At 44.6% G+C, this 13,433-nt stretch overlaps 1 protein-coding gene across 1 annotated transcript in view; it reads left to right on the top strand.

The window, feature by feature from the left end:
* Window positions 1-5,437: 5,437 nt before the first annotated feature.
* The window catches only part of NUTF2 (nuclear transport factor 2), a 15,510-nt gene continuing 7,514 nt past the window's right edge, over window positions 5,438-13,433 (top strand). Inside the window, exons 1-3 of the mRNA XM_010079870.1 lie at window positions 5,438-5,556; window positions 8,591-8,662; window positions 12,720-12,818. Coding sequence (XP_010078172.1) covers window positions 5,458-5,556; window positions 8,591-8,662; window positions 12,720-12,818 — 270 coding nt within the window. The 5' untranslated portion in view covers window positions 5,438-5,457. The remainder of the gene's footprint in view (window positions 5,557-8,590; window positions 8,663-12,719; window positions 12,819-13,433) is intronic.

Below are 13,433 nucleotides of genomic sequence, written 5' to 3' on the forward strand. Positions count from 1 at the left end.
TAACATTCTGTGATTCTGTGATTCATACTAGTTTTTGTTGACATTTTCAGAAAATGCAGACTTCTTTTAGAAGTGCAGGTCTGCCATGCTTGAATTCAAAAGTACTTTTTTTTTTTTTTTTATAGCAGTAAGCTTACATATGTCCAGGTCTGATAATGCTGTAAACGCAGCTGCTAGTTGAAACAATCATTTGGTCTTTCTCCCTACCACAGAGATGTGATGATAGCCCGCCTCGTCCAAATGGCACTGGTGCTTACATGTTTCAGGAAGAACAGTCCATTTATTTGTCTGTCAGCAGTCGACTCTTTCTACTTTTGCCGTGCAGAAAGGTGGCTTTTTCTCAAGTTAACCTCCGAGTAGCTCTGGTGATGCCACTGGAGCAGAAGGATGGACTTTGTGCTGCAGCAGGCTGGCAGGGAATTGTCTCCAGGCTGTTGCGTGGTTTCTTGTTTGTTGAAGGCAGCAATGGGAAGAGTTTTCATCCAGACCTTTTGCAGAAGTGGGTCTTTTGAGGACTGTGTTCCCCCTGGGAGTTATGGGCGGTCTTGCTGTGTTCATGCAGATCTCTCATGCCCAGAGTTAAGGCGGAGAAGGAAGAGGGATGAGTGTAGATAGGAACACCTAAGCTGTGACACGCGATGGGAAAGATTCTGTATTTCTGCATTTTGTGGACAGAAGACCTGTTCCCTGAGGCCAGCGTAACCCTAGTCTGAGTCAAGGTCGCTTATGGCCCATGTGAAAGCCTTTACCTTCAGCCCTCCTCTGTCTCACACCTTTCTTTCCTCCTTAGTGCTACTCCTGTTTGGGTCATGCAGCTTCACATCACATCGGTGCCATCTGCCACGTGCCAAAGCAGGTGAGGGGAGTTTAATCCGGGCAGTTGTCTCCCTCCTGGACCCACGTGGCTGGTAGCACAGGACACAACAAGCTGGAGGAGACTGTGGGGAAAGGAGGGGGAGAGGTCGGGCTGTAGCGCAGCCTTGGACGCTTGAGGCAAAGTTGAGCAGCAGCAGAAGCACTGGGCGGTGTAGACAGCGCGGGCTGGGCTGCTGGTGTTGTGGGGCCCTGTGGAAGTCCTGTTGATGTTGGGAGTCTGTGACTGTGGGTAGGAAAGCCCGGGGTGGTGGGGAGCTGGGATGTTCTGCATAGTTTGGGGTCTGACGTCCCTCTCCTGTGCTGCGGGACGGTGAACGCAGGAGCCTCGCTGTGTGTTCAGGGGTGCTGCGTGCCCCAAGGTGTTGTGCAGCGGCGGCTGTGCCAGCCTGGGGGATGGACGTGGGATGAAGACACTGGGGATACCGCAGTGCCGCGGAGGGTGGAAGCTGTAGGGCACGTGGTGAGAGACGTGTAGAGGGCCGGAGTTTACAGCTGAAGATGTGTCAGTGGGCGGCCTGGCAAAGGTATTGGAAAATTGGATTTAGATGTCACAGAGGAAGGGACCCCTGTGGAGCAGCGATCACAGTTCTGCAGGGTCAGCGTCGACCTGCAGAAGAGAGGGTTGTGGGCAGCTGCAGCTTGTGTGCGCTGCGTTGGGATTCAGCTTGAGTGCTGACTGCTGGGTGGTGTTTGAGGTGGGATAAATTCTCTAATATGAGCAGATTCCAAGAAATAAAGTAATGTGAATTGAAGTGTTTCACTTTGTGCTGGTAGCTCAGCTTTGCTGCTGTGCTTCAGTGGAGAAGCTGTTGGTCGAATGGCCTGTGGTGTTCTTAAGTGGATGCGATGAGGTAGGTTTGGTTTGAAGTGACAAAGGAAAGAAAATTAATTAGCTTAAGGAAGCTGTCTCCTTCTCCGTGGGGAATTAAGGTGAAATGTCCAGTAATACGCTTATAGAGTGGTAACTTTCAGCAGGTGCCTTTCTTTGAAAGGACAGGTGTGCCGTGTCTTGTGTACTTTCTAGCTTATTGAAACTTCTTTTATCTGGCTTAACATTCAATATTCTTGCCTCTGTAACCAAACTTTGAACCATGGGCAGATTTGACTGGATGGCTCTGAGGCACATCTGTGTTCTGCTAGTGTTTGACAGCATCAGAATGTGCTTTCTTCCTAGCTTCAGAATATATCTTAAGAGCCTTTTATAGTACATGTGTCTCATTGAAATGGCCTGATAAGTGTATCGATACAGTCTTCTATGGGTTGTCTCTCGTTGAAGGGGACTGGGCTTGATGGCACAGATCTTCATTCCTATGTTTTTCTCTAGGTACCTCTCTAAGCGGCTTACATCTGTGATGACAGGCAGAAAACATGAGACAGCATGGAGGAAAAGGTGACAGATCAGAAAAGGAAAAGAAACTTTTCCAGGGCGAGTGAGAGTGTTCAGCAAAATCATATATGAGTGGCACACGAGAAAGAGCAGGGTTGTAACAAAAAACAAAAAGGATCATTAATTTCGGCAGCATTTTTGTTTAGTTTGGTTCTCACTTCTGACAAAAAAAATTATCACTGGTCAAATTTATGCTGTTTTTTTAATGGTATTTTACCTGCCAAAATACAAGTACGTTTTTGTAGAAGGAGATAACAAGCTAGCATACTAAATCTTAGTTTTAGAAACCGTAACACTACTTTCTGTATTTAAAATATGAATTCCTTAATTTCAGGCAGTCTTAAAGGCTTTCTCGCAGTTTCAGGATTGAACAGAAGGCAGCTGGTGCTCGAGCGAGGCTGTTGTGCCTTGAGGAGTTGAAAAATGAGGCGCAGCACTAGCATACAGCTTGATCTCGGGTTTGCGAGATGGTGCAGTGAGCTGTAAAGGGTGAATACACGTTGTGTGTGGGGGAGGAAACACTCATTTAGCAATAGGTAACTAGCTTCAGGAGAAGAAGCTGGGGGGTTTTTGCTGTTCACTAATTCATCTCAATGTTAGGTGTGTGACTTCTTAACATCAGTACTGTCAACTAGATTCACACGTCAGTGTTGAGGAAGGACATCTGATCGTGATGTGAGTTCCTGGACTGAAGTTGAAGCTATGGTGATCCATACAAAGTTAATGGAAGTGATTTGCACTTGGGCTGGTTGTTGGCTCCACCACATCTATCCGGCACTACAGACCTCTAGGTACCTCTAAGAATGGAAACAGAAGACTTCAGAACTAAATACTAGTACTCCTGCTTTTCCAAACAAGACATGAGTGTCCTACCTGACAGCAGGGTGGGCATCCCCCAGTGATGTTTCCAGGTAGCTGGTGCGATGGTTTTAGGGGGGGTTTCTTTCAACATAAAATCCTTTAACACAGGCTGAAGTAGTTTGATTTCTACACCTGCTCCAGGCTGGGCTGGTACGTGGCAATTGTGGATGTGCAATCAATACAACTCTTTCTCTTGTAAAGAAGTAGGTTTAAGTTGTTCGGGGTGTGTTTGTGTTTTGGTTTTTAAACCTGTTGTACTTGGATGAATTTTGAATTTGTGATCTGTTTCCCTGGAGGAGTGACCATGCTGGGTGAAACTCCTTCAGACCGAGTCACATATTGCAAGTATTAGAGGAGCGCATGTGATGGTGGCTGATGGCAGATTGTAGATCTTTTTGAAGCGGTTCAAATATTAGTTATGTGGCAACAAGTCTTTGAATTTTTAGTCTATGTTAGTGTGCAGGGTTACTGAGTTTGGCCATATTGCCTAGGTGGTTGACACTGAAATAAGGGATGGGATGGGCATGTTTCTAGCTTAAGTTCATTTTTGACCTCATCCTTGAATAAAATAAATTTCTAAGGTGCACTTGAGAACTAGCAGGCAGCCAGCATCAGCTGTATATCAGAAACTGGAGTCTGTGGCATGCTTTTGTGCTGCACTGTCACAGCCAAAGCTCCTCCTGAACCTCTCCTCTCTTCACAGGCTACAAAACACCCCTTTCTCAGCAGGGAGACCCACCCCTTTCCAGCTCTCGATGCTGTGACTTTCTCTGCTCCGCAGATGCTAACCGTTTTCTCCCTCAAGTCCTCTGGGTGTCTAAGCTCTAGCAGTTGTTCCTGGTTTGTATTTTACTTTGGCAGTTGAATTTACTACCCTGAAAACTTGTGTGCTACCTCCTGCTATACCATGAAACTACTCAAAGATATTTGCTCTCCTCAAAGTCTGCCCACATTTGTGTAACCTAAAAACTTGTGGCTTAGGGTTTGAACCCATTTCAGTTCCTATGTGTATGAGTAAAGCTCAAGCAGCCACAGGTTAAAATGTGCAAAGAGCTTTCTCGTCCGGCTCTGCACAGGCAGCTGGGCCTGGTTCTTGCTGTGGAGATCTTACAAATATGTTTTTTGTTTCTGTTGGGAATTTGTCAAACAGGTATTTGAGTAAATGACAACTAAAGGAGGTCAAAATAACCGTCATGTCCTGTGTCCTAAAACAGGATTTCATGCCTTAGATGCTTTCCAGACTTGCAGTGAAATACAGACCTGTAGCTCAAGGGTTCCTGGTCAGGTATTGCAAAAAAAGACTGTGACTGGCAGATCTGGATGTTTAACAAGTGGATCTTAGTTTGCTTAAAGTGAACTCGGATCTTAAAATGCAATGTAGTGGGGTTTGAGCACAGCATCGGTGTGTTTTGACTTCTATCACAGTTCTTCAGTCTGTTAGAGAGAGATCAGGATAAAGAAAAAAATGAATTTGCTTTCTTGAGAAACATAATGGGATGGGAAAGTGATCATCTGTACCAATGGTGCGTGACAGTTTCTAGACTGTGTCTGTGTGACTTCACGTGTGCGTGTTTAGTCTTTCTAAAACAGAGGGACTCTTGTTCAGAACTGTGTGATGCCTCTGAGCTTCCAGTACCTCCACTGGGAACTGCAGATTCTCACCACTATGAAAAATCATGGTTTGCATCTTGAAATTACTGCTTGACGTTTGTCTTTGAACCTGTACACTTCAGCCTCAGTGCCAAGAGAGAAGAGGAAAGTGGATTTTAAAAAATAAGCTTGTGTTAAGCAAAGAGCTAGAGAATTAACTCCTGTTGTGCACCACTGGAAGGACACCCTTCCTTAGGATGGCTTGTGGATGATGAAACATCCCAGAAGCTGAATAGGTAGATCCGTTGGTGTAAGCTGCTTGCAGACAGTCCATATTAACACGTCAGTTGTTTCCAGTAAATGAGATCAAGTCAGAATAGCAAGTGCTAGCCAACTTTCTCAGATGGTGTCATTTTTGAAATATGTGAATATAAGGTGGTAACACTTACTAGTTTTTTGTTCTTGTTCTCCACTTTTGTGTGCGAGTTGTGATCTCCCACTAAAATAGCTCTAGAAATCAGCAAATACTGTAATAAGAAATCAAACCACTTGGTATCCAAGATTTTTATTTCACAAAAGTCTAGGATACAGAGGTGAGATTTGTCCTACTTCTTCCAAAGAAAAATTCAGGCCAGCTGAGAGGATCTGTGCTGGTGCTTAATATGCCAAGTGCTATGCTTATTTATGTGATTGTTCTTGCTGATTGTTTTTGTTTGTTTTACAGCTTTAGGTGAGGATTCAGAATGGGAGACAAGCCTATTTGGGAGCAGATTGGGTCCAGCTTCGTACAACATTACTACCAGCTTTTTGATGCAGACAGGACTCAGTTAGGAGCAATATATGTAAGTATCGGCAAAAAGGGAGCTGGGGCACTCTCCCGTTGTCAGTCTAGATGTCTCTGTTTTGATGTGTGGGAATACACAGGGTGGGATAGCGGGTTTTATCCTGACTCCAGAATGTCAGTCAGTGCAATCACACTTAGTCAACTTATTGCAATTCTTTTACGTTTCACTTTTATTTTGAGCTTTGTCCGCCTTACCTATAGGCAGTTGGAGACATAAAACCCCTGGTTGGCTGTAGACAGTGGTTTGTAGTGGAGGGAGCTGGTGGTGATTCTGTGATGAAATTTTCTGTAAAAACAAACATACAAGCCTTAGTTTGCTGTTAATTTCCAGGCATGGATTTACTTGGATCTGTCTTGAAGTGAGATGTAATTTAGATTCTGCTCTGTGTTTAGCAGTTCTTGCAGGTATTTCTCATGCTGTTTTAATCCTCAGAACATTAAAATAGATTTAAAATTTTGAATCCAGTTTAAATATTTAGACTTTGTTAAAGAAATTTATATTCAGCTTAAATTTCTTCAAAAATGAGATTGTTATTTCTGCTCCTTTGTTGGGGCAAAATAGATTTGGTTTCCAAAATTAAGGACCATAACTGACAAACCCAAGGAACATCAGCTTTTAGTTTTAGGGGAAGACTGTCCAGAACATGCAAAGTGCTCTGGATGTGGAGTTGATTACTGGTGGTGAGGAATGCTGCTGGGTGGCTGAGGTGTTTCAGCAAGACACTCAAGTCTTACAGGTCTTTCAGAAGCATATCCTGTTTCTCTGACTTGTTTTTCGGTCTGCTGGATGAATTGTATGAAGCTTCATCAAGCTCTTGAGGATTGAAACTGTTGTGTGAACACCAGCAGACACCCCTCCTTATACCTCAGTGGTATCCACCAACAACTGATAGCGTTTGCTCTTTGGATTGTTGTGTGTTTGCTATCTGTGAGATTGCTGCCTTATTTTGGCCAAGAAGCTGTGTAGAGAGAGCCTATAAAGCAAGAAAAACAAGTGTCCTGTGTTCAGTCAACAGCAGTAAACGTGAAGGCACTCATCAGTTTCTGTCCTGTTATTACCAAAATACCCTCAATCCTCAGAAGACTGGAGATAAGTGGGGCCTAATTTAAATTCCTGGAACCAAGATCTTCCTCACAATGAGCTCCTGGTTTCACCCTTAGGGTCTTTCTGCCTTTCATCATTCAGTGGAGATACCTATGCAGATGTAGCCAGGAGAGCGGTTATGCAGGTCACCGATGTGTATTGTTTTGTGGAGTTCCTAAACTATGGAGGATGAGACCCTGTTTTGTGTGTCTAAAGTGCACCAGGGGCACAACTTGTGTAAATTAAGGGGAGAATCTGCAAAAATGCGCTTCTACTGATGAGCTCTTTGCCTCCTGAGACCCTTTGGGAGCAAACAAATTTTATAGCATGCAGGGAGCTCTTGGATTTGTTTTGCATTCCTGTCTTGCTACTTCCACCGTAAGGTTCTGTTTTCTCCTTTAGTGGTGTAATCCATGTCAAAGGAGCTTTTGTCACCTGTTCCAGGGAGGGATCTGGGCCCGTCACTTGCTGTGGATTGCTAGAGTTGCGTGAGTTGGAGTACTAAGTCAAAGACTGGTTTTACAGTTATCCCCTGCAGTTGTTTTGGAGGAAAACACTTGTAGCTACTTCACCTTAGTGATTTTGGTTGCATCTGAAAGAGGGGAGATGGAGATGAGATATTGGGAAGAAATGTTTTCCTGTGCAGGTGGTGAGGCAGTGGCCCAGGCTGCCCAGAGAAGCTGTGGATGCCCCATCCCTGGAGGGGTTCGAGGCCAGGCTGGATGAGGCTTTGGGCAACCTGGGCTAGTGGGAGGTGTCCCTGCCCATGGCAGGGGGTGGGACTCGATGGGCTTTAGTGTCCCTTCCAGCCCAAACCAGTCTGGGATTCTACAGTCTGTGACACTGAAATGCTTCATGCTGTTGTCCCTGGTCCCCTTGTTTGTTCTTCTGGCTCCTGCTGCACTGTAGAGTTCCTTCTGATGATTCCTGGAGGACCAGAAGCTTTTTTAGGTTGTGACTGCTGTACAATTTCAGTACAGCATGCGTGGCTGAAAGCAGTGGCTTTTTGATACGGTGTGGGTCATAAACAGGGCCTGGAAAATCTACCAGAGAGCATACAAGTGGAGTTCTTTGGAATCTGACACATTCTGCGGAGACATTCAGAGCTTCAGTGAGAGTTGAAGACTGGATGGGAAAGAGCTGGGAATCGTGTTCCTGGAGATATTTAAACCCAAAAAGGTGGAAGGAACAGCTATCTGTGATAGGGTACCTGGGCTATCGGGTATCAGGTGAGGGTGCTGCAAGGAAGTGGCAACAGGTAAACTCTAGCTCACTGGAAACATTTAAATTGAAGCCTGTTTGAGGCTTAAAATTGGGTTTGAGAAGGCAGAGCTATGTCAACAATAGGATATTGTGGCTGGTTTCAACAGAGCATCCTAAGCTGGATAGAAAGCTTCTTGCTGATTGCTGTGGAACCTGACAGCACACAGAACACCCTCCCTCACATGTTGGAGGTGCTTGTAGGCTGAAGCACCTCAGTCACTTTGCACCACACAGTGCAGTCTGCTAGAAAACCGTTAGAGGCACATTCGGCTTTCCTGGGTGTGAGTGGGGTAAGCAAATCGGTACCTGAGAGGAAAAAAACTGGTGGTACAACTCATTTTGTCAGGTTTCTTCGTGTATTTTTTGTCTCTCTACATGCTTGACTTTGTGTCCATAGGATTATTTTTTTTTTAATATCCTTAGATTCTCTTCTAAAAGCTAACTTTGATCCAAAGGCAGGAAATTTTTTTTTGTTGTAGAATCATGATAATGAAATTTAATCTACTTAATGTCTAGTTGATTATTGCAGACTTTTTCAGTTGCTATTTGTGGTTTCTTTCCATCTCCCTTTGAGGTATTTTCCAAATAGCTGGATTCTAAGGACATATGCCAAGTGAACAAAAATCTCTTACCAGGATTGCTTCCTAAGCAGGTTCATGAATCTTTTTTTTCTTCCTCCCCTCAGATCGATGCATCATGCCTTACGTGGGAAGGACAGCAGTTCCAGGGCAAAGCAGCTATTGTTGAAAAACTCTCTGTAAGTCTCTAATCTTTACCAGATGTTTTTGGGAAACAGTTCTGAAGACTATAACTTAATTGCTTCTGGAAATTTTATTTCGACTTAAGTAGTTTAAAACTCTTGAACGTGGGACTTGTGTTTCCAACTTCTGGTCTTCAAACAATGTTACTTGTGATTAAGTTCTGTGTAGTGGGGTGCTCCATTGGTGGCTTTAATGGTGGAATGTTAATTGACTCTTAGTTTGCAAGCTTATATTGTGACTACAATTGCATTTGACATTATTGATTTATTTTTTAAAAAGTTTAGTTCATGGGCTGACCCTGTGGTCTAGAGGAATGACAGGTGGTTTGTTCTTTTAAAGCATGGCAAGGAAGTAGCAGTAACAGACCTGTTACTTGGATCTGCCTGTGATAGAGGCTGAGCGCATTATTGCAAGGAACGATTTGTTTTCTGATACATAAATAGTAAATAAGCTCTGCAGTGGAGAACCGGACTTATCCTCAGTGCAGCATTTTCAGCTGTTCAGATATGAGCAGTTACGGTTTGGGAGTTTGAGACCAGTGTTTCCTCTTCATCCAGTGAGAGGAAAGCATTTCTTACTGTGTAGAGAATTATACTCTCTCTCCACGTTCATTTAGTTAAACTTGGAGAAGTTTTACCTTTTGAGTAAATCTGTGCTTCTGTTATAAAACTTGATGGACTTGTAAGCTGTCATGAAATGAGAAAGTTTGTTTTTCTTGCGAGATGTGTGGAGGGCATGGTTTAGGTCCTCAGACGTTCTGCTCAGAGCATGATATATCAGGCAGAGAGACCATTTTTATTATGCATAGAGAAGAAAAATCTTTAACTTTTGACGCTTGTTGTACAGCTACTGCTCATGTGTTTTGGAATTGCTGCTTTCATCCAAGACATCTTCACCTGCGAAGGCTGAGGTTTGTCGCTGGATCTGTGTCTTAGGTGCCTGCATTGCCTTTGAGAAGGCCACCCCCCTCAGAACAGCATGGATTGCAACTTCTCACTTCTAGATGAGGAGATACTCAAGCTCCAGAGCTCCTTGTTTGTGTACTCGGTGTTCTTCAGACTTCTCGGCCAGCAGCCATTTAGATACCCAACCAGCTGAGCATTTGCTTGGCCACAGCGTCTCAGGCTGCTGCCTTGGCTCTGGCTCAGTGCACATCAGCCCCTTTCCCACCAGGACATTACTCATCTCTGCCTTCCCTGTCTGTGGTGCAAGTTGGACTTTCTGGATTCATGTGCCTGCTGCACAGTCTTGCTTGGTGAGTGCAGGTGTGCTACTTTGCCCCAGGGAAACACTCTCTGACTTGTATCCATCTGCTTAAAGTGAGGAGGAAATGCAGTAAAATTATTTCACGCCACTCCACTGTCATGGCTCGTTAGGGGACTGTATCAATTTACCGTGACTCTGATGTCTTCAGCGTACCTCTGTCAGCACTGAGCTGCTTGGGCTCTGTTTGCCGTTTCAACTTAACGTGCTCACCTACTCAGTTTGGGCTTCTGGAGCTTCTTAGTTGAGCAGATCACTGAAAGTTTGATGCTGAAATTCTTTTGCACTTCTGTGGTCTTGTTTTCTTCAGTGCCTGGCTGATTAATCAATGGAAGCACCAAGAGGCAGGATTTTCTCTTACAGCAAGTTCTCTGCTGCGTGACAGTAACACTGTGGCACCTTTTCAGCTGACTCTGTCAGATGATGCTAGCACAGCAGGGCAAGGGTGTAAAGACATTGCCTTGCCAGCACCGGTGCACCTGAACCTTGTTACAGAGTTGGAGCTGCCACTTGTTCCTTCTGTCTTCATTGGTACAGGACTTGTCTCAAATAGAGTGCCTGTCCTAAGCAGGGGGCAGCCCAATTTACATGGATAATCCTGTAGTTCTACAAGCCTCCTGGACAAAGGAGGAAGCCGGGACAGGTGGCTTTGTTGCCAGGAGTTTAAGCTACTCAACTTTATTCTTGCAGAATTTTTCTTTCCTGACTTCAAGGAGGATTCCACGGTTTTGGTAATGAAAGCCCAGACAGGTTTTAGTGTCAGAGGACACTAAAGAGGTTGTTGTGTGGCTTCTCACTTAGTTGCTTTTATTGTACTCTTCCTATCAGGAAATGCTTTTCTCAGTGCAGATGGATGTCCATAAGCAACCATCCTTTTGAGGCGTATTCTCTCTATCCTAAAAATCTGTGATCTTTCCTATCAGCTGACCCTCCTCTTTCCAGTGGGATTTTCTCCACATGAGTGGTTCACTTGTCTGGCCAACCGTCGGAGTCCTTTTTTCTGAAGGGCACAAGCAGGCACCAGCTTACCCAGCTTTGTCTTTGGCTCCTTGTCCCCATTTTGCAGGGCTCTTGACTCTGAAGCCTTTCCTTCCTGCCTGCCTTCTCTCCTCAGTCTCACCTCTCGTTGGCATCTTGTCACACTGTAAGCTGGGTTCTGAATACAAGCTCATTCATTCCCCTTCGTTCCTCTGCCTTTTCAAGAGTCTCTTCTTGCAAGACTCGTTCAACAAGAAGCTGTTGTGCTGAGGTGGGACCAGGTTTCACAGTACTCTTTTTGTCGAAGGGAGGGTGTGCAATGTCCAAGCTTACGCTTGTGCAGGCTGTGCGGGCACATTGCACATTCAAGTTTGGGATGGTGACCCTGGAAAATATTCCGCTGGTAGTTCAGAAAAGACTGCTCTGGATTTTTTTTTTTGTGATTGGATGTCTATTCCGTATTACAAACCAGTTGGCTCACTTTTTGCAGTTCATGGCAGGCTAGGGTTGTTCCTCTAGCCAAGAGGAAACACTGCAGGCTTCATAAGAGAGTACTCTTGAATAGTATCCCTCTGTGATTAGAGGGCTGCTCTGTACACTTCCTTTTCTTCCTCATGTCCTGATCCTTCCACAGCTTGTGTTCTCTCTTATCCAAAGATTTAGCTTCCTGGTATTCTTCCTGAAGCCTTACGCTTGTCAGGGCCAAGTCTGTACTTCACATCCTTGGCAGCAGGACTTGGGTCTCCTGTTCCTGTACTCTGGCCTTTTAGGAAGTTTTTCAGGCTCCTTCCACCAGAGTGAAATGCAGAACTTGTAAAATTACATGCTTGGGTCTGCCTCAGCCTGTTAATAAATCAGGGAAATGAAGCAAGGGCATCAAAGTATAACCTGAGGTTTAAATGACCGCATGCTGCTGTCAGGTGCAGTGGGGGTCAGCCACATGGTCACTCAGAGCTCCATTTGTGCTGAACTGCCACTTCTACACCATCTAGCACTAATGCAGCTTTTGATAGAAGAGTGCCAAAATTGCGTTTGTGTGACAGGATTCTGAAGTCTCCCAGATATTTGATGTTCACCACTTGGAGTCATCTGTTGTTGGAATGTGAACGTGTCTAAGTTGGAAGAGAGGAATTACTCCACAATGTCTGGTGATTCTCAAGGTGTGTTTCTTGCACACTTAACTGCAGACATACTTGCATCTGCTTACCTGAGTGGGGAAAGCTTTTTTTCTTTTCAATATGTGTGCTTTTGATGTCAAATTCCTCCTCCTTTCCCCCTCCTCCTGCCTGGTCCATGGCACAGATGGTGCCTCTTGCTGTTTTCGTTCACCTCAGGTGCTGTTATGAAGGAAAGTCAAAAGGGGAAAGGTGGATATGTGGATTTCAAGTCCTGAACATTAGTTCTTGGTCAACCACCTTTCCTTTGTATTCATAGCCAGTTCAACAAAGAAGCAAATGTTGAGTTGGCTGGTAAACAATCTTGTAACACTGTTCAGAGCAGAGTAACTTTGTGCCTTCGTTCTAGGAGCTTCCACCTTGTAGATGAACTGAAGCGCTTCAGGCAGTGTAATTAGAATAGGAAAAGGTACCGCTTGACGTATGGGCTGACGTATTATTTCATGTCTTGGTGCTTGAAAAATACGACTGTTACGATCAACCCAGCCTGGGTAGTGTCAAGTTGCGACAGCTCTTCATGCAGTACTACCAAAATAGTCTTAACACTTCATAATGTTGGATTTGCTTGATGTTTGTTTAATAAGTTAAGTAATGCAATGTCTGTACAGTTCCTTATTTTGCTTTATTTTCATTGCAGAGCCTTCCTTTCCAAAAAATACAACACAGCATCACAGCACAAGACCACCAACCTACACCTGACAGCTGTATACTCAGTATGGTAGTGGGACAGCTTAAGGTACACTATTTCCTTTACAACAAATGCTTATGTCTTTAGATTTTTGCAGGATTCTAAATCATCTGATGTGTGATAACATTAAAATGCTCTCCTGGGTGGGGAAGGAATACTGGTAAGCTTGCATTGGGATGTCATCCTTCTACTGGTCAAGACTGTCAAGAAACTGCTCATCCCTTCAGATAACTAGCACTAGGTAAAACACCTGTAATTTGACAGCCATGTGTTCCTGCCATCTTTAGATTTTTGCAGGATTCTAAATCATCTGATGTGTGATAACATTAAAATGCTCTCCTGGGTGGGGAAGGAATACTGGTAAGCTTGCATTGGGATGTCATCCTTCTACTGGTCAAGACTGTCAAGAAACTGCTCATCCCTTCAGATAACTAGCACTAGGTAAAACACCTGTAATTTGACAGCCATGTGTTCCTGCCAAGGAAAGTACTGTGGCTTTTACCATGCATACAAATGTCATGTGGGTCACAGAATCACAGACTGGTTTGTGTTGGAGGGACCTTAAAGATCACCCAGTCCCACCCTCAGCCATGGGCAGGGACACCTCCCACTAGCCCAGGTTGCCCAAAGCCTCATCCAGCCTGGCCTTGAACCCCTCCAGGG

The sequence above is a fragment of the Pterocles gutturalis genome, unplaced genomic scaffold, assembly GCF_000699245.1.
Source record: "Pterocles gutturalis isolate BGI_N339 unplaced genomic scaffold, ASM69924v1 scaffold31574, whole genome shotgun sequence".
NCBI lineage: Eukaryota > Metazoa > Chordata > Aves > Pterocliformes > Pteroclidae > Pterocles > Pterocles gutturalis.